Below are 20947 nucleotides of genomic sequence, written 5' to 3' on the forward strand. Positions count from 1 at the left end.
CTCTGGGCTGCCTGCAAGCGCGGGGAGCCCAGAGCCTTTTAAATCCCAGCCACGGCCGGGAATCAGAGGGCTCTGGGCTGCCTGCAAGCGCGGGGAGCCGAGAGCCCTTTAAATCCTAGCCGCGGCTGGGAATCAGAGGGCTCTGGGCTGCCCGCAGCCACGGGGAGCCCAGAGCCTTTTAAATCCCAGCCGCGGCCGGGAATCAGAGGGCTCTGGGCTGCCCGCTGCTGCGGGGAGCCCAGAGCCTTTTAAATCCCAGCCGCGGCCGGGAATCAGAGGGCTCTGGGCTGCCTGCAAGCGCAGGGAGCCCAGAGCCTTTTAAATCCCAGCCGCGGCCGGGAGTCAGAGGGCTCTGGGCTGCCTGCAAGCGCGGGGAGCCCAGAGCCTTTTAAATCCCAGCCGCGGCCAGGAATCAGAGGGCTCTGGGCTGCCTGCAAGCACGGGAGCCCAGAGCCTTTTAAATCAGAGCCGCGGCCAGGAATCAGAGGGCTCTGGGCTGCCTGCAAGCGCGGGGAGCCCAGAGCCCTTTAAATCCCAGCCGCGGCCGGGAATCAGAGGGCTCTGGGCTGCCTGCAAGCGCGGGGAGCCCAGAGCCCTTTAAATCCCAGCCGCGGCCGGGAATCAGAGGGCTCTGCACTGCCCCAGGGGCAGGGAGCCCAGAGCCCTTTGAATCCCTGCTGGGGAGGCGGCTGGGATTTAAAGGGCTCAGGGCTCCCCGCAGCTGCCAGCAGCCCAGAGCCCTTTGAATCCCAGCCCCTGGCTGCTGATTGCCCCCTCCCCACACCCTTGCCCCAACTGCCCCCCAGGATCCCCACCCCCTATCTAAGCACCACTGGTCCTTGTCCCCCGATTACCCCCTCCTGAGACCCCTGCCCCTATCTAAGCCTCCCTTCTTCTTGTCCCCAACTGCCCCCTCCTGAGACCTCACCCAACTTCCCCCCAGAACCCCTCTACCTGTCCCCTGATAAACCTCCTGGACTCCCATGCCTATCCAATTGCTGCCTGTCCCTTGACTGCCCCTCCGAACCTCTGCCCCATCCAACCCCTGCTCCTTGTCCCTTGACTGCCCCCCGGAACTCCCTACCTCTTCTCCAACCCCCAAACCGCTTACTGTGCCACTCAGACCAGTGTGTCTGGCTCCGTGCAGCTCCAGACAATTGCTGCCGTGCTCCCCCATGGAGCCCACAGCCCTCTCCCACCCCCAGCACCTTCCTTCCAGATTTGAACACCTCAAAATTCAGGTGTTCTCCAGCTCGGTTTGGGCAGCTTTTACTTCATTTCTCCCAAATCAGTTTCCCCTGCAAGGTGCCAACTGAAGGTGTTGGAGAACAGAGAGATCAGGTGGCCTCCTAATGCCTGGAAAAGAGACAAAGGCCAGAGGAGGGAGTGTCAGTGCCTGTGCGGACTTCTGGGAAGTGCACGGTGTGGAAGGGGATGCTGTGATGCTTTGGAACAACTCCATACAAAGCCAGTCAGGACTCTGGGGGAGCCTCCTCTCTCGGAGCAGACTGTCTCCAGGGCAAGAAGCTTACACCTTCTTGGGTCTGACCTCGGAGCATTCAGCTTGCCCTTCCACATCATGCACTTTCCACAGCGAGTCTGCCCAGGCTGGTCCTGGGGCAACCAGAGGTCCCTGCACCCCAACTCCGCAGTCAGATGTGACTCTCAGCCAGACAGTAAAACAGAAGGTTTATTAGATGATGGGAACACAGTTTAAACAGAGCTTGTAGGTACAGAAAACAGAACTCCTCTGTCAGGTCCATCTTGGGGGCTGGGGAGCCCAGAACCAAGTTCTGGGTCTCTCCCCATTTCCCCAGCCAGCTCCAAACTGACACTTCCTCCTCTGGTCTCTGTGTCTCTTCCGGACAAGGAGGCTACCTGATCTTTGTCCCCAACACCTTCAGTTCGCATCTTGCAGGGGAAACTGAGGCACCCACACAGTATTCAGAGAAAATATTAAGGACATTCCCACTTCATCACAACAGGTGCAACAAAATATAATACTGTATATTGAAGTAGGCAAGTGCTGCTTCTGACTTTCCACTTTTAATTGACCTTTGTAATCTTGTGGCACTGATGCATTGTAGCTTCATTTTATATCGGCTTACAGGGCGGGAGCCAGGGCCGGCTCCAGACCCCAGCGCGCCAAGCAGGCGCGTGGGGCGGCATTGTCCTGGCAGGGCGGCATTTGGCTCCGGCGGACCTTCCGCAGTCATGCCTGCGGGAGGTCCACAGGAGCCCCGGGAGGAGCGGACCTGCTGCAGGCATGACTGCGGCGGGTGCGCTGGTCCCGCGGCTCGGACGGAGCTCCCGCAGGCATGCCTGCGGATGCTCCACCGGAGCCGCGGGACCACAGGACCGTCCGCAGGCACTTCTGCCCCGGCCGCGGGACCAGGGAAGGGTGGCGCAAGCGGCGCGGTGAGCCGCCCTGCTTGGGGCGGCGGAATTTCTAGAGCCGCCCCTGGCGGGAGCGGGGGGGGCACCACCATTTTGGGCCCCACCAAAAATTATACAAACCTGCCGCCTATGGCTGGTGAGTATTTGCTTCAAACTTCAATTACTTCAATTGCTTCAAATACTCACCAGCAACTACACACCACACAATAAAAACATCAACCCAGGAACCAAACCCTGCAACAAACCCCAGTGCCACCTCTGTCCACATCTCTATTCAAGGGACACCATCATAAGACCTAACCACATCAGCCACACCATAAGGGGCTCATTCACCTGCACAACTACCAATGTGATATATGCCATCATGTGCCAGCAATGCCCCTCTGCCATGTACATTGGCCAAACCAGACAGTCTCTACACAAAAGAATAAATGGTCACAAATTTGACATCAGGAATCATAACATTCAAAAACCAGCAGGAGAACACTTCACTCTCTCTGGTCACTCAATAACAGACCTAAAAGTAGCAATTCTTCAACAAAAAAACTTCAAAAACAGACTCCAACGTGAAGTTGCAGAACTGGAATTAATTTGCAAACTGGATACCATCAGATTAGGCCTGAATAAAGACTGGGAATGGTTGGGTCATTACAAAACCTAAACCTAATTTCCCCAATACTAATTTCTCCCTACTGTTACTCACACCTTGTCAACTGTATGTAATGGGCCACTCTCTTACCACTTCAAAAGTTATTTTTCCTCCCTTAGTATCCTGCTGTTAATTGATTTATCTCGTTAGACTGACCTCACACTTGGTAAAGCAACCCCCATCCTTTCATATATTTATACCTGCTCCTGTTTTTTCCACTCCATGCATCTGATGAAGTGGGTTCTAGCCCACAAAAGCTTATGCCCAAATAAATTTGTTAGTCTCTAAGGTGCCACAAGAACTCCTCGTTGTTTCTTCTAGATCAAATGTGTGTTAAGATAAGAATGTACCTGATGTGTAAACTTCATGAAAACTTATCTTAATTATCACTTCAAAAAGTTTTTTTTTCCTCCTGCTGATGATAGCTCATCTCAATTGATTAGACTTTTCCTGTTGTTATGCATACTTCCACCTTTTCATGTTCTCTGTATGTATAAATGTCTCCTGTCTGTGTGTTCCATTCTATGCGTCCGAAGAAGTGAGCTATAGCTCACGAAAGCTCATGCTAAAATAAATGTGTTAGTCTTTAAGGTGCCACAAGTACTCCTGTTCTTTTTGCGGATACAGACTAACACGGCTGCTACTCTGAAACCTTTTATATTGTGTATATCCCTGTGACTAATTCATCAAATGGGAATGGAACCTTGGAAATGCTAATGAAGGACTTAATGGCTGTAACAGGAAATGATCATTTCAAAGCAAGGGGACATGGAGGAGTAAAGACACATCAGATTGCTTTGTGTGTGGAAAAGCTATAAATATGAATTCAAAAAAGGATCTAGTATCGCTGAACTATTTGGACACTCAAAGGAAAGTGTTCCAGATTCAAGACAGAGATTCTCAAAGTTATTTTGGGTAACTCAGAGACTTATGGAAAACTAGCAAATTACTACATCTCTACTATCATTGTGGACTTATAAACTTAGACTTATCTGTTAATGTATTTTATCTGCTTTAATCCCTTGATAACTCTCATTTCTTTTTCTTAGCTAATAAACCTTTAGTTAGTTTACTAGAGAAATTGGTTGCCAGCGTTGTCTTGGTGTAAGATCGAAAGTATTCATTGACCTAGGGTAAGTGACTGATCCTTTGGAGTTTGGAGTAACCTAGTATCACAAAGTCCAGTTTTCTGGCTGGTAAGATAGGCTGGAGAGTCTAAGGCAGTTGTCCATGTCTCCATGGTAAGGCTAATATAGTGTTCCAGGAGATTACATTTATTACTGGGCTTGGTGAAATCTAACTATAGAATATGCCACCAGTTTGGGGGGATCCGCCCTGTTTTCTGACAGTCTGACCTGAGACTGGCATTCACAGTTCTGAACCATTCCATAACCCTACTCCAAAGCATAGAGGGGACCTGGAGCTGTTTAAAAAAAAAAAAAAGTCACCAGATTTTTTAAAACATGGACAAAAAGCTTATTTTCCCGTTTTAGCTAAAATTTCCTAAAATACATAATTCTGCTCGAGGCAACCATTCAAAATAGAAAATTTCAGTCCAAACAGTTGAAGTTTGGCAAAGTTAAAAGCAACTGAAAAAAGGGTCTTGTAATGCTAAGTGTCAGACAACCTTAATAGATAGTGCTACTGACCCCTCCTACATCTTCTCATCCAAAACCAGATCTTCTTAATATGCTAATTTACAGGAGACCCTCCTGTCTGTTGTGCAATATAAATTTAAACATTTTAATGTAACCCAGCAACTCCATGCACGTGCTATACATATTCAGACAATAAAAGGACAGCTGCGTTTTCCATGTGAATTGATATAAAAACTAGCCAATAATATGGTAGATTGACATGATAAGGAGTAAAAACAATGAAGAAGAGTATTTTCTGACTTAGTCCATTTCTAAGGACAAATATTTCAACAATTGTAAATCAACTCTCTTTACAAGATACCAAAAGCAATTAGAATAGTAAATTAGCCACTGATCAGTCAATACTGGTATTGAGGACTACTGGTGCACAAATGACATTCTGGCCAACTTTCAATAATTTTTTATTAATAGTTATAAGACTTCTGACACCGTCTATTTACATTTTTGTTTAAAATTGTGAAATTAAATTCTCGCCTGGTCCAAAGCTGCAAATACCAAGTTTCAGTCAGAGGCAGAAATTTATGGCCAGAATTCTAAACCTCTGTATGAAGGTTTCTAATGGAAACATGGACAGAACCCTGAAATCAAGAAAGAACCAACAGACAGCAGGTATAATACATACCTCAAAACACTACACTAGTTCTCATACACTGAAGAACTTTAAATGATGAAGTTTTGTTTTCTTTTAACCAACTGTAAATGGTTTATATGGAGTTAAACAAATCAAAAGGACAAAACAAACAACACAAGCACACAACCCTAAACTTTTCAATTCATCCAGTGTCTCTAAATCATTAGAAGCTCCATGAATATTAATATTCTGTTTCCCTGTTTCTAAGCATGGCCATAAGCATGGTCTCTGGATGGCTCACAGCCAGCTCAAATTTACCATTTTAACAACTAAAATCAAATTTTAAAAAAAATAAAAAAAAGACAGAAATGAACATCTTCCAGTATAAACTTTATAACCTTCTTCTTTGCCAGGGAACTGCATCACATTTTCCCTAAATATGAATAAAAGTGTCATTAAAAACACACTTTCTTGCAAACTTCATATTTTTCCTGGCTTCTTTTTAGCTCTATAAATATCACTGGGTGCGGTAATTTGGGACACTACATTTGCACACAATTTTTAAAGGCACAGATGCAGGGTTTTTTAATTTTCTCAAGATATCCAAATGTCTTGATATTTTACAGAGTAAACAGAATCCAATTCCTCTTAAGCTAGGGATAGATTCTCCCCCTGACATATGCATAACTCTGACTGAGAAGGCAGCTATACAAACCATAGAAGTTACAGATGGACAAGACCTCACATTTCTAAAGTCCCTACAGCAGCTTACTCTCCTATACTTAAACTATTTCTGTCGATGGAGCCTCTCTGACATCACTTGGCAACTTTTTCCGTTCTCAAATTGATCTTACTATTAGAAGCTTTTCTTTATGTCTGAACTTTCCCTTCTTTCATTCAAAGCCATTACATCTTGTAATACCACTTTGATCAACCTCACCCAGTCCTGGTATGGTTCTGAAGCTCTTGTGAGTGGTACTGTAGGCTTACTGATAAGCCTGTGTCCTGGGGCCCGGTGCACTGTAACTACCTTCCTACCACAAATCTGTGGGTACTTTAACTCATAAAGGAAGGGCACTGCTCCAGATCCCAAACTCACAATCATAGCACTTGGGCCTGGAAGAGCCAACCTCCATTTGAGACTCCACAAAATTTAACAGGAGGGGCAGGAAATTGACCATCAGCGGGTAAAACTCACCAAGGCTCTTGGCGCTGCTGCCGCAAGCGCAGCGCTGCAGCGCTGCGCGCGCGTAGTGTAGCCGGCCAGCAAGCTGGGGAGAAAACTGCGCTGCGCCTGGCTGTCCTCCCTCCCCATCCTGTGGGGAACAGCGACAGCGCTGGGAGCTCCCAGCGCTGCTGCTTTGACTACACTGGCTTAGAAGCGCCGCATTTGCAGCGCCGCTGCAGAGGTGTGTTTTTCACACCGCTGCGCAGCCGCTGCAATAAGTGTAGCCAAGCCCAACGAAGCACTGGAAGTACTGCTTTAGACGACAGCATCAAAAGAAAGTTATGGAACTAAATGAGCCATGTCTAATTGAAGCAACACAGATAACAGCCTTACAAAAAAGCTAAAGAAAATGAAACACTGAAAAGAAATGGTAGAGAGAATCTTTTAAAGCCATCTCTAAAGTCTGAAATAAATATTAAGGAAAACACAATAAAGTCACCAACTGAACTGTCCAAATAGAATGATGGTTTTTTTCACAGATGTGCTTACGGTAACTGGCCTGTCCATCCTTGTTAAAACGTCATCTGTTTTTCATCTTCCTGTCATTTTCATGCTTCTCTGATTTTATGACTTGATACTATGGGCCAGAGACTTAAAAAAAAAAAAAAAGGAAAAACTTACTGGTATTGAAAATTCCTCAGCCAAGTACTTCAATAACGATGCTTCTCTAGCCAGAAAGTTACTTCTCTCCATCAGGTTTCCTTGAAGTTTCATATCAAACTCCTTTCTGACCACCGAAGCAACAGAGTCAATTATTACAAGCTTAACCTTCTTAGAAATGATTTCTTCTTCCAAAGTCTCAATCCTTTAAAAAAAAAAAAAAAAAGTATTGACTTAGGTGAAGCAGTAACATCAGACAGCAGGATGTTAGTTGTATATAGTTAACACACAAAAAAATATTTTATAAGCATAAACCTGTTACAACAAATTATACTAAAACCTTTATATACAGCCAACCACCTCTGTCAACAGTCACCCTTGCTGGGTTATGGAAATGTGGAAAGGGGAAGGAATCCTGCTCCATAACCACTACCACAGTTCTCAGGCTGCCATAGCTCCTGTACCCCAAAGTGCCCCCTTCAGAGTGAAGGGTTGGAGGACCCATATAATATGGATCTGCTCTGTCCCATGCAGTCATGTCGGTAATCAGGGAGATATGCACGAACAAAGGCTGTGCCCTGCCTCCTCTCTCACATAGTAGAAACATCCCATGTCTACCACCGTGGGTCCCCTCTACAGCCACAGGGCCAGGTCCCTTTCTACATACTTGTAAGGTAACATACATGTCAAAATATATTTGGTTAATAATATGCTAATAGTTCATCCTCTCTGATGGGGCTGTAGGTAGTATACACAGCACAAGTACTCTGCCACTAACATGTTTGCAGATACACACAAGAAGAATGGCAAGATGTCCTTGCCACATCATAACCTGTCTTCATGATAACGTGTCATCACAAGTTGACAAAGTAACATGGCAACACAGGATCATCATGTAAAAGCCTTCCTGGCTGACAGTCCTGAGTGGGGCTCCTTTCTCTATTTGCAGGAGGATCCCAGCATCTCCTTTTCTTCCTCCCTCATAATGTGGGGATGGGAGGAAGATACTCAGGAGGAAAAGCTGGGAGGCACTTCCATGATTTTGCTCACTCTACCGTAAACTGAGCTAGAGCAAGCTGGGTGCCCATCAGATGCACAAACTCCATAAGAGCTACATCTAAGATTATGAAGGGATTCCTGCAAACCACATTTTGCTGGCTGTGTATTAGAGTTTACTGCGTTATAAAAATAGCAACATTCATATCCATTGGTCATACACTAAACGACATCTCAAAGCTTTTTCAAAATCTTCAGAACAAAGACAAGGTGGGATCAAATACATGCATCAAGATACAGGGTTATTGATCGTTTTGCACTAATTTTATCTAGTCAGACTTGCTTAGCTATTGAAATGTAAAGGCCCGAAGAACTACTGTACATAAAGCTTGAGATGTAGAACATATTCATTACAGTTCGTTCAGCAATGATGGGCTTCTCACTGCACTCCAAAGCAAACAATACCTTTTCAGCACACTGTCACAGGTGAGCTCCCGATAGAGATGAATGCTACGGGTCATTGAAAACAACTTTTCTTCTGTGCCAAAATAATTAGGGAAACGGTGTTCTGCTATCTCAACCAACCTGTCAAAATTCAAAAGGCACATCACTGCAAATTCTGGGCTAAAAAGATAGCAACCTTCCTGTACCATTTCCACCACCCCCATAAATTCAAAGTACACAAAGGAAGAGATATTTAATGAACTACATAGATGAAGGGTGAGCAGATGTAGATTTAAAGCTAATAATACCGTTCTATTCCCAGCTATGCCACTGAATCACTAGTGAAGTTAGGCAAGACACCACTTCTCTGTGTTAGCTCATCTATGAATAAAATAAAAGTAATATTTCCCAAAGGGGAATTGTGAGGTTTAGTTACTAACGGCATGTCTACAAAAATAAGTCATCCTAACTTAGGTCAGCATACAGCCAATACAGTAATTACATTACTGGCGCATGTCTGTATTTTGCTCCTTGTGCAAGCGGTATGCGTCTTTATCAGGAACGCTTGAATCGATTGTACTGTCAGTGAGGGGCATTGTGGGATGGCTTCTAAAAATCAGTAACAGTCAATGTAAGCAACTTAGTGTCTACATTGACACTGCAGTGACCTAACTACATTGACTTTGACTCTACACCTCTCATGGAGGTGGAGTTATTAAGTCGGTGTAGCGGGGCAATTATGTCAGCAGGAGCAAAATTTTAGTGTAGACACTTACATAGTTAGGTCAACGCTAATTGCCTTGCATTGACCTAACTCTGTAGTGCAAACCAGGCCTGAATGAAATGCACTTCAAGATTCTTGTACAAAAGTCACTACTAAAGTGAAAAGTATTATTGCTATAGTTCTGCTTATCAATGATATTTGCATTTAAATAAGGGTATTGATGATCCCAGATCATCATCTCTTCTGCCTCAACCCTGCAGTGAGGTCATAAAGCTGAGTTTGTGTCATCATAGAAATTTCTTTAGCAACAAACTGATGTCATAAACACAGGATTATGACATCACTGCAGCATCCAGTAGACAAAAAGGTGGAACTGGGAGGAAGAGATCATGATTCAAATGCAAACTGGTAACAGCAGCACAGATATGGGGAGAGTTCTTGACCAAGTCAAATGCTTTTTCATGTATGGGCAGTTTTAAAAGTTTGCTTCAGCATGAAAATCTCTCACATGACAATTCTCTGATTTTGCCACTTACCCAATTTTTAAAAGGACATGTGAAAGCCTAAAGCAGAAAAGGGGAATTTATTTTTCAGGCCACAGTGAAAGATCATTAGATGGACAGCGCCGGCAAATAAAATCCTGAGTTTATCCACAAAACAGACACAATATAGTCAACCAACCAAGAGGTTACCCGAGATGGCTGGCAGGAGGTTATGATGGGGCATTAAGACAGGTCCTACACCATCATCTCGCTTCACATAAGTCAGTGTTTCTCAGTCTTTCTGATACCAAGACCGGCTTGCTGCCATCCTAACCTGAGTCAGGGAGATCTCATGGACTAGTCGTTAAGAAACACTGATATAGGTCACTGAACAGTTTTCAAAAGACAGCAACTTTCAGACACTATTGACTGATATAAATGAGTGGCCTAGAGATGAAATATTCTATACCCCATTAGCAAGTCCCTGACCCATCCAGTCCATTAGTTGTCATTGTTAAGATGTGCAGCTGCTTATTATCATGCTACTAAGTGCATCTCATTAATTGATCAAACCAAAAAATCCAGAGCACAATTAATGTTTTTCACCTGGTCCTGAACATTATTATATTCAAAAATCAGGCTCTGAAAAAAAAAAAAAAAGCCCAAAATCATAACTCTGAACTAAATAATTCCTAGTCATCAGCGGCCAAAATTTTCAAATTCAGGTGCTTAAAGGTGGAAGTGGCATGATTTTTAGAAACGCTGAGCTCCCACAAATTGCACTGAAGTCAGTGCAAGTTGGAAGGACAAACACCTTTGAAAAATCAAGCCACATTTATCTAGGAACCTAAATATGGATTTAGGAGCCTAACTTTAGGCACTGGTGTTTAAAATTTTTGATCCCAATGACTATTGTAAATTGTTTTGCAATGTTCAAAATGAACAAGGAAGAGAAACTGTTTAACTTTGCTAGATAGTATTTACACTCCACACACTGTATGTGTGAAGAGAGTGACATCTGGTGGATGATATTTTTTCTCAACCACTGCACTGTTGAGATAAAAATCATATTATAAAATGGTTTCCTTTGTTTTACAAGAAATCACAATATTATTAAAACTGAAGCTATTTTGGAAATGTATGTTACTTTTCATTATAATTTGTGCTTACTTTATTTAAAAATAAACTCTTAATTGAACCATTAGGTTAGGCATTTTCACATCTTGACTAACAGTGTAATCTTACTAAGATAATCATTAATCTCCTTCCTCTATTTACTACTAAGACTACTTGCTGCAACTAGAAGTTCAGAGTCAACTTTTCAGGGCAGAGACCTTGTCTTTCAATTAGCCCAGTATATTGCACAGCAACAATATTCAATAACAACTTACTCACTCTGCACAACAACGAAACTCCAGATTTATGCAAGTTGGGTACTAAGGGGGAAGTAGCATGAAAAAACAACAGGAACTGGTAAGATAAAGTAAGGAAAGTCCTTCTGTTAGCTCTTCCTACTTCATTTCAGGTAGGATTGAGTTAAATCAAAGTGAATGAAATCACCAATTTTGATCATGATTTAAATCAGCAAGCAGGATATCTTGGTTTAAATAACCAATTTTAACTTATTTTGCATTTGTACTTTTTATGTTCTTAAAGAAAGTTTGCTTCTCAATGGTTGGTATAATTAGTACTTCTTTTTGCTTACCAGGAGGATACACTATATCTATACACATTTAACTAAATTTTTTATAGCTTAACATACATGTATTCAGATTCTTAATTTTTATATTAGAAAACAATGACTGATTCATTTCTTATTTACAGAATGATTTTTTTTAACTCATGATTTGCGATTAGCTGCATTTGGCTGAAAATTGGAATTTATTTAAAAATGCACAAAACCAGCACTGTAAAATTATTTTTATTAGTTAAAACTATCTTAAATGTGCTGGATACATAAAGAAAAAAGTAAGTTTATAAAAATATGTTTTGCTTTTAAAATGAACTAATTTATTAAACAAAGACAATGTTATCTGTAATTAGTGAATTGAATTGATTGTAGTCACAATAAGAACATAAGAACGGCCGTACCGGGTCAGACCAAAGGTCCAGCTAGCCCAGTATCCTGTCTACCGACAGTGGCCAATGCCAGGTGCCCCAGAGGGAGTGGACCTAACAGGCAATGATCAAGTGATCTCTCTCCTGCCATCCATCTCCATTCTCTGACAAACAGAGGCTAGGGACACCATTCCTTACCCATCCTGGCTAATAGCCATTAATGGACTTAACCACCATGAATTTATCCAGTTCTCTTTTAAACACTGTTATAGTCCTAGCCGTCACAACCTCCTCGGGTAAGGAGTTCCACAAGTTGACTGTGCGCTGAGTGAAGAACTTCCTTGTATTTGTTTTAAACCTGCTGCCTATTAATTTCATTTGGTGACCCCTAGTTCTTGTATTGTGGGATAAGTAAATAACTTTTCCTTATCCACTTTCTCCACATCACTCATGATTTTATATACCTCTATCATATACCCCCTTAGTCTCCTCTTTTCCAAGCTGAAAAGTCCTAGCCTCTTTAATCTCTCCTCAAATGGGACTCGTTCCAAACCCCTAATCATTTTAGTTGCCCTTTTCTGAACCTTTTCTAGTGCCAGTATATCTTTTTTGAGATGAGGAGACCACATCTGTACGCAGTATTCCAGATGTGTGCGTACCATCAATTTATATAAGGGCAATAATATATTCTCAGTCTTATTCTCTATCCCCTTTTTAATAATTCCTAACATCCTGTTTGCTTCTTTGACCACCTCTGCACACTGCGTGGACATCTTCAGAGAACGATCCACGATCACTCCAAGATCTTTTTCCTGACTTGTTGTAGCTAAAATTAGCCCCCATCATATTGTTTGTATAGTTGGGGTTATTTTTTCCAATGTGCATTACTTTACATTTATCCACATTAAATTTCATTTGCCATTTTGTTGCCCAATCACTTATGTCCTTCAAGATTTTAAAACCAGTAAATCTCATTCTCTCACACCTCGTTTTAATTCATAGACTGGACGAGGAAAACAAGTATTACTGCTTTTTCAGCTCCCAATCTGTTTCTGAACTTTGAGTGAACTAGTCATTCAACTGATCTAGCTGAATAAACTGGCACGAAGAAAATATTCCCTTTGCACCTACAAAAAAAGCTACCGCTGTCAAAAGCTGGTTTTGCATTCAACAAACTCTGGTTCCCGGTTTTTAGCCAGTGACTTTCACTAGTCAGGGGTCTGACTTTCTTTACAACTTGGACAGCAAACATGTATTGCTTCTCTTTTTTTATTTCAATTATATGGTTTTAATAGATTATAGTAAATTTAGACCTTAACATATTATCGTAATTTCAAATTTAATTTTAAATAGATTTATTTTTAAAATGTATCTAATTCAATTTAAATAAAAGATATCCAATTTAAATCAAATACTTTTTATTTTTATCCACCCTGCCTCACCGCCTTCAGCACGAGTTACTCTCATTTACTGTTTGAAAGCTGATGAGAAGACACAGGCTTCATTGCAAAAAACATGTCAATGACACCTGGATGAATATCTCATTTTTCACATATGCAACCATGCCATAACAAGGATATCACAAGGCCAACAGTAGATAATCACCTGGATGAGAAGCAGCTTTCATTCAACCCAGGAAAGACCAAAGGAATATTGGTCAAAAGGGGAAATTTCACTCAACTACCTGAGACACTGGCCTCCCCCTCAAGAGAGGGCATCCCTCCCAGCTCTCTTCTGTTTGTCAAAGTGGAACAGAGCTTCGGGGGTCTTATTCAACTCATTATTAACTCAAGGCCCTGTCTAGAGCAAGGTAAAAGCACTGGTTTTTTCAGATTACCTAATACATTTTAAAAGTGTTCAACTCTTCGACAGAAGGTGTTAAGTGAGGCCTACAAACATTAAAATATATTTGCTAACATGTATATTGGTTCTAAAACACCACTATTTTCTTAGGGCTTAGCTACACTTGAGAGTTGCAGCGCTGGGAGTTACGGCGCTGGTCGTACAGCTGTGTAGGGAAAGCGCTGGTGTGTGGCCACACTCACAGCTACCAGCACTGCAGTGTGGCCACATTTGCAGCATTTGCAGCGCTGTTGGGAGTGATGCATTATGGGCAGCTATCCCAGCATTCAAGTGGCAGCAACGTGCTTTTCAAAAGAGGGGGGTGGGGTGTAGTGTGACAGGGAGCGGGGGAAAGAGAGAGAGAGAGTGGATTTTTGGAGCCGACACTGTGTATCAGCTCCCTGCCTTGCAAAATCAGAAAATTTTCCAGACCCCTTACGCTTAACTGCAAACAGCCTGCAGACCAGATAAGCAGCTGCTCCAACGGACTCCCTTTCTCCGCCCCGCCCCCGCTGTTTCTCTCGTCAAGCAAACACTCACTCATCCCCCTGCCTGCCTCATTCACAGGGTTTATCTCATTTGATTGTTCACTGAGTTACAGATTGATCACAGCAAACAGGAGCTGTGTTTGTTTTTTAGATAAGCAGCTCCCGGAGCCCCGCGTTCACAACAAAACAAAGAGAGGCTGCATAACAAAACAAAGAGAGTAATTAGTTAAAAGCATTCTGGGATATCTCCTAATACCCTGGAGGCCAATAACAGCGCTGGTGTGTGGCCACACCCGACGAGCAGCGCTGCATCACCAGCGCTGCACTCGTTATACCCCAAGCAGACCAGGTGTCCAGCCAGCGCTGCAGCCAGGGAGTTGCAGCGCTGGATGTGCCTTGCAGGTATGGACAGTTACTAAGTTGCAGCGCTGGAAAGCCTCCACCAGCGCTGCAACTCTCAAGTGTAGCCAAGCCCTTACTCTGGACAAGGCTCTCTTCATAAGGAGTGCCATTATCATATGACAGCCATTCAGTGAGTGGCCGGGATGAAAGATTTGCTGGCTTCAGTCCACCTCCTAAAGGAAAGGTGTCCACATCAGAAAAAACACCAGTACAATTAATCTAAAATGACATCCTTACTGGCAATTTCAGGGAGATGTAGTTAATGTTTGCATACCACAGTGTAGGTGCAAAGTTCTGTAAGAGCTAAGGATTATTATTCATTATGAGAGGCCAAGGACTGAAAGGAGCTTAATTGTATTCCCTGAAGATCAGGGTTCAGGTGTTTTACCCAGACAGGGTGGAAAACCTCACACTGCCTTTGGCTTTGGTTTCCAGTGTTTTTCACAAACCATAAACATAGTTAAAGAAAGAATAAACAGAGAAAATGCTTTTCATACACTCACTAGACAAATATAGTACAGATTCCTCAGTCACTAGCTGGTTACTTTTGTACTGAACTGCTACGAAAAAATAAGAGCGTAACTGAAAACAACTTTAATTCACTGTATTAACAGAGATGTTTTCATCTACCTGTCCTAGTGCCAGCTTGTTGATGAAGATGTAGAATATCCATTGCATTGATATGGCTTTTATGATGATTTATTATTTATGATTTTATTATGATTTATTATTCAATTTTATTATGATTTAAATTATTATTTACAATGATGAAAACTGCTGCAGAAGCTTGCAACAGTGCATTGCTTAGGTACCCAGTGGTGGAGTTTGTCAGGGTGAAGGTTTGATGGGTCTGCTTAATGGGGGAGACCCAACTGCTGCCATGGGGATACTGCACGCTGGGCTCCCGCTTCCCCCCCACCCCGATTCTCCTATCCCCATTTCTTCCCATCTCATCCCCCTCACCCACTGCCCCATGTCCCATCCCCCTCCCCTCATTGTCCTTCCCCGCCCTATACTACACACCCCTTTCTTCCCCACTGCCTCTTCACCACAGCCCCTGACCACCCACTTCCCCCACCCTCCCTTACCAGCCCCACTACAGGCACTCACTATTGCACAGAAAACAGGAAGGCTCTCAGGACACAGAAGGGAAACATGACTGGCACTAGGGCCTGGTCTACACTTGGACTTTAAGTCGAATTTAGCAGCGTTATTTCGAACTAACCGCTCAACCATCCACACCAGGAAGCCATTTAATTCGAACTAGAGGGCTCTTTAGATCGAATTTGGTACTCCACCCCGACAGGTGGAGTAATGCTAAATTCGACATGGCTAGCTCGAATTAGGCTTGGTGTGGATGCTAATCGAACTTAGTAGCTCCGGGAGCTATCCCACACTGCACCACTCTGTTGACGCTCTGGACAGCAGTCTGAGCTTGGATTCTCTGGCCAGCCACACAGGAAATGACCCGGGAAAATTTGAATTCATTTTCCTGTCTGGGCACTTTGAATCTGACGTCCTGGTTGGACATCGGGGTGAGCTCCGCAGCACCTGCAACGATGCAGAGCTCTCCAGCACAGGAGTCCGGGCAATCCCAGAAGAGGTCCCCAGCATGGACTGACCGGGAAGTCATGGATCTGATCGCTGTGTGGGGCGAGGAGTCTGTGCTCTCGGAGCTGCGCTCCAGCAAGCGGAATGCAAAGACCTTCGAGAAGGTCTCGAAAGCCATGAAAGACAAAGGATACAGCCGGGATGCGATGCAGTGCCGCGTGAAAGTCAAGGACCTAAGACAAGGGTATCAAAAAGTCAGAGCGGCAAACGGACGCTCCGGAGCCAAGCCCCAGACATGCCGCTTCTACGAGGCACTGCATGCCATTCTAGGTGGGTCTGCCACCACTGCCCCACCAGTGACGGTGGACTCCGAGGACGGAATAGTGTACCGGGACAGTTCCTCCTCGATGTTCGCCGATGGGGAAGATGAGGAATGGTCTTTGGAGGACGGCGCAGGCGACAGCGAACCCACTCCCGCTTTCCCTGACAGCCAGGATCTCTTCATCACCCTCACAGAGATCCCCTACCAACCGTCCCCGCCCGTTAACCCGGACTCAGAATCAGGGGAAGGATCAGGCGGTAAGTGCTATAAACATGGAAACATTTATTTTTTAAAAAACAGGTATAGAAAAAATAGAAATACTATATAAAAATTTTTCAATGTAAAACTATATAAAAAGTAGGTCCACACATATAGGGATTGAACAATAATCCTCTTGGGACAGTTCAACAAAGCTCTCAAAGAGGTGCTCAAAAAGCCTCTGCAGGAGGTTCCTGGGGAGAGGTGCCTTATTGGGTGCTCCGTGGAAGCACACTCTTCCGCGCCAGGCCATCCTAATGTAAAGGGGAATCATCGCCTCCACAAGCATGGCAGCATATGGTCCTGGTCTGTGCAGGGCTTCTCTTAGCATCCGCTCTCTCTGACTCCGAGTGACACGCCTCAGGGTAATGTCGTTCTGGAAGTGCTGCATCTAATTAGGGCAATTAGTGTACTGTTACTATTGTGAATGGTAGACTTTACTTTGCATAAGAATGACCTCGCTAACAGCCACGTATTGGAGGCCACAGAGGAAAAGCATACAGTGATCTTTCCCGTGCACTGCCGGGAGGGGCTGGAAAAGGCTCAGACTTTATGCTTTCCAGATTGCCTTTAGCGGGAGGGCACAGCTATCCATTAACTGTTAAGCAGACTCTACTGTAAGGCTTACCAGGACTGGCTGCTAGACGGATTCAGCTGTCCCTCCCGGCTTGGCGCCTCCTGTGCAAGACTGCAACCACTGAAAGCGTATTCAAATCTCGAACTTGGCCTGAGATCTCGTGAGACTAGGTGCCCTGTATGGTCTTGTTCACAGAAACTGACTAGACTGTGTTCACTGTTCGCAAACATGTATCTGTTCAAGGAAATCACTAACTTTTTCCCATCACACAGCGTGGGCTCTTTCCCGACTGCCCGTCATCCACACTGCAGAGGCTGGCTAACATTAGGCGGCAAAAGAAAAAGACTAGGGACGAGATGTTCCAGGAACTGATGGCCTGCTCCACAGCCGAGGCGGCAGAGCAGAGACAGTGGAGGGAGACCCTGTGTCAGCAGCATCGCACACACATCGAACGGGAGGATAGGTGGCGGCAGGAAGACCAGCAGGCGACTCAAACGCTGCTTGGTCTAATGAGGGAGCAAACGGACACGCTCCGGCGCCTTGTAGATGTTCTGCAGGACCGCAGGCAGGAGGAGAGAGCCCCCCTGCACTGCATCTGCAACCGCCCTCCAACGCCAAGAAGTCCTGTCCCCCCCTCACCCAAAGTTACAAGAAGGAGGGGCGGTAGGGGCCGTGAGAACTGTCACTGCACCGCAGCAGAGCGCTAATGTACAAGACACCTCTCACGCTCTAAATTTGTAGAAGTTCTTCCCTTATCCCAGTCCCAAATCCAAGTTTCAACCCCCCACTGTGTATAACATTATTAAAAGCGGTTTGCTGTTACTCTCTGTTTCCGTCACGTTTCTCGTGTCAGAAGACATTGTGTGTAGGGGGGGGTGATTTTTAATTGCAGTGCATAGCCCACATTACCAGGGTACAGACTTGGGGGCAGGGTCAACTGCAGGGCACACACAGACTGCAGTCACTAGGCACCAGGGTCAGTCTGTGTGGTGTATGCTGCCCCAGGTCATTCGTTGATGTGTATGCTTGTCCAGGGTCCTGGCGCCTGCCATCCCTGAATGTAAAGGCAGGCTTCCCTTACCATGCACTTCAACCGTAGCCACGAGCCTCTCCGCTGCCCTGAGCCCCAAAAAGAGCCCTCATCCAGGGACAGATACTCACCCGTCCCCCACACCCCTCACCCCTTCCAACGCCCAAACCCACAGCCCACAGCCGTCATCCAAACCCCTATCCAAAGACAGCACCCCTCGCCCCTTCCTGCAAACCCACCCATTCCTGCAAACCCACCCCTACGTGCACAATCACTGTAAACCGTCCCCCACCCCACAGACCTATGTAGGAGCAGGAGGCTGTCCGTCCTGTATTGGACAAGCGGTCTGTACATCAGTGCACACCGAACCCAGCACAGTATGCTTCCATGTTTCAACCCAGGAACAGAAATGCAAAGTCAACGAAAGATTTATTATTAATTACTGTTACATTTCATTAGTTTTAAAACGTGCTTTGGAAGTGGGGGAAACTTGGAGAACCGGGTTTGTGAGCTCAGATCTAACTCGACACATACAGACACAGGCCCATGATCAGGCTCTCTTAAAATCAAGTGGACAGTCACAGGTTACCCTGCTCTGCGAGGAAACTAGCTTTCAAAGCCTCCCGGATGCACAGCGCTTCCCGCTGGGATATTCTCTCGGCACGGGTGTCTGGCTGATCGTAAACAGCAGCCAGGCGATTTGCCTCAACCTCCCATCCGGCCAAAAAGGTCTCGCCCTTGCTCTCACAGAGACTGTGGAGCACACAGCAAGCAGCAATAACTACAGGGATATTCTTTTCGCTGATGTCCGAGCGAGTCAGTAAGCTCCGCCATCTCCCCTTGAGAAGTCCGAAAGCACACTCCACCACCATTCTGCACTTGCTCAGCCGGTAGTTGAAGAGTTCCTTCTCACTGTCCAAGGCGCCTGTATAGGGCTTCATGAGCCAGGGCATTAGCGGGTAGGCCGGGTCCCCGAGGATCACTGTAGGCATCTGCACATCCCCAACCGTTATTTTGTGGTCCGGGAAGAAACTACCTGCCTGGAGGCGTTTGAAGAGACCAGAGTTCCTGAACACACGTGCGTCATGAACCTTGCCCGCCCACCCGACGAAGATGTGGGTAAAACGTCCCCTATGGTCCACCAGTGCTTGCAGCACCATTGAAAAGTAGCCCTTTCGGTTAATGTACTCGCTGGCCTGGTGGGCTGGTGCCAGGATAGGGATGTGAGTCCCATCTATAGCCCCACCGCAGTTTGGGAATCCCATCACGGCGAAGCCATCTATGACGACCTGGACGTTTCCGAGAGTCACTACCTTTGAGAGCAGTTGCTCAACGATTGCGTGGGCTACTTGAATCACAGCAACCCCCACGGTAGATTTGCCCACGCCAAAGTGGTTCGCTACTGACCAGTAGCTGTCTGGCGTGGCAAGTTTCCAGAGGACTATGGCCACTCGCTTCTGCACACTCAGGGCTGCTCGCATCCGTGTGTCCTGGCGCTTCAGGGCAGGGGACAGCAAGTCACACAGTTCAAGGAAAGTGCCCCACGCATCCTGAAGTTTCGCAGCCACTCTGTTTCATCCCAGACCTGCAGCACTATGCGGTCCCACCAGTCCGTGCTTGTTTCCCGGGCCCAGAATCGCCGTTCCACACCATGAACTTGACCCATTGCCGCCATGATCTCCACGGCGCGGCGTACCCTGCTTTGTGAGAGGCCTGCGCCACTCTCCTCACCGCGCTGCCGGAGCCTTCTCGCCCGATTTCTCAGCATCTGACTGTGGAAGAGGTGGACGATAAGGTGCGAGGAGTTGACAACGGCCATAAGTGCAGCGATGATCGCAGCGGGCTCCATGCTCGCAGTGCTGTGGCGTCCGCGCTGTAATCGACCAGAGAAGGGCGCGATCAGATTTCCCGCCGGCGCTTTCAGGGAGGGAGGGCATGATTGACAGTTCAATGACGACAGTATCCCAAAACCGCCCTCGACACATTTTTTCCCCCAGCAGGCATTGCAAGCTCTACCCAGCATTCCAATGGGCAGCGGGGACTGCGGGAACTGTGGGATAGCTTCCCACAGTGCACCGCTTCGAAAGTCGACGCCGGCCCCGTTAATGTGGACTCAGAAGTTCGAATTAGTGTATTTAGTGTGGATACACAAATTCGACTTCATAAGGTCGAATCCACAAATTCAACTTAAGTAGATTCGAAATAGTCTTGTAGTGTAGACAAGGCCTAGGACTCAGGAGGCAGCATTCAGCTCCAGAGTCAGCATTGCTGAGACTTAGCCTCCTTCCGCTGCCAGCTGGGTAGCTCTGCACTTGCAGAAATAAGGGAGGGACAGTGGCACGTAACTCTGTGTAAGCCCCCATGCCTCACCTCTGTTTGGGAGAGGCAATCCCCACAAACACTGCACCCATGGTCATCCCCCCTGCTGCGCGGCTTCCCTTTGCTTCCCTGCCATTTTCTGCAGGGAAGCACAGGAATTGGGTGGGGGGAGGGGCATTTTCTGCAGGCACACAATCCCACAGAATTCCCCCAGAAGTAAGTTATGGGTTGGGCTGGGCACCCAGAGAGAGTTAGTACTCCACAAGCTGGGGTGTAAATCTACAGCCCACAAACCTGCCAGTGGACCTTTCTACCATGCACCAAAAAGCTCCCTAGTGCACTTTGTTTAAA

At 45.7% G+C, this 20947-nt stretch overlaps 1 protein-coding gene across 27 annotated transcripts in view; it reads right to left on the bottom strand.

The window, feature by feature from the left end:
- RAD51B (RAD51 paralog B) overlaps positions 1 to 20947 on the bottom strand; it is a 723435-nt gene that overhangs the window by 658824 nt on the left and 43664 nt on the right. For all 27 annotated transcript variants that reach the window (XM_039533741.1, XM_039533727.1, XM_039533730.1 and 24 more), the window contains 2 exons: positions 8565 to 8684; positions 7125 to 7308 (listed from right to left, as the gene is read on the bottom strand). In XM_039533741.1, coding sequence (XP_039389675.1) covers positions 7125 to 7308; positions 8565 to 8684 — 304 coding nt within the window. The remainder of the gene's footprint in view (positions 1 to 7124; positions 7309 to 8564; positions 8685 to 20947) is intronic.

This window comes from Mauremys reevesii, linkage group 4 (genome assembly GCF_016161935.1).
Source record: "Mauremys reevesii isolate NIE-2019 linkage group 4, ASM1616193v1, whole genome shotgun sequence".
In the NCBI taxonomy this organism is placed as follows: domain Eukaryota; kingdom Metazoa; phylum Chordata; order Testudines; family Geoemydidae; genus Mauremys; species Mauremys reevesii.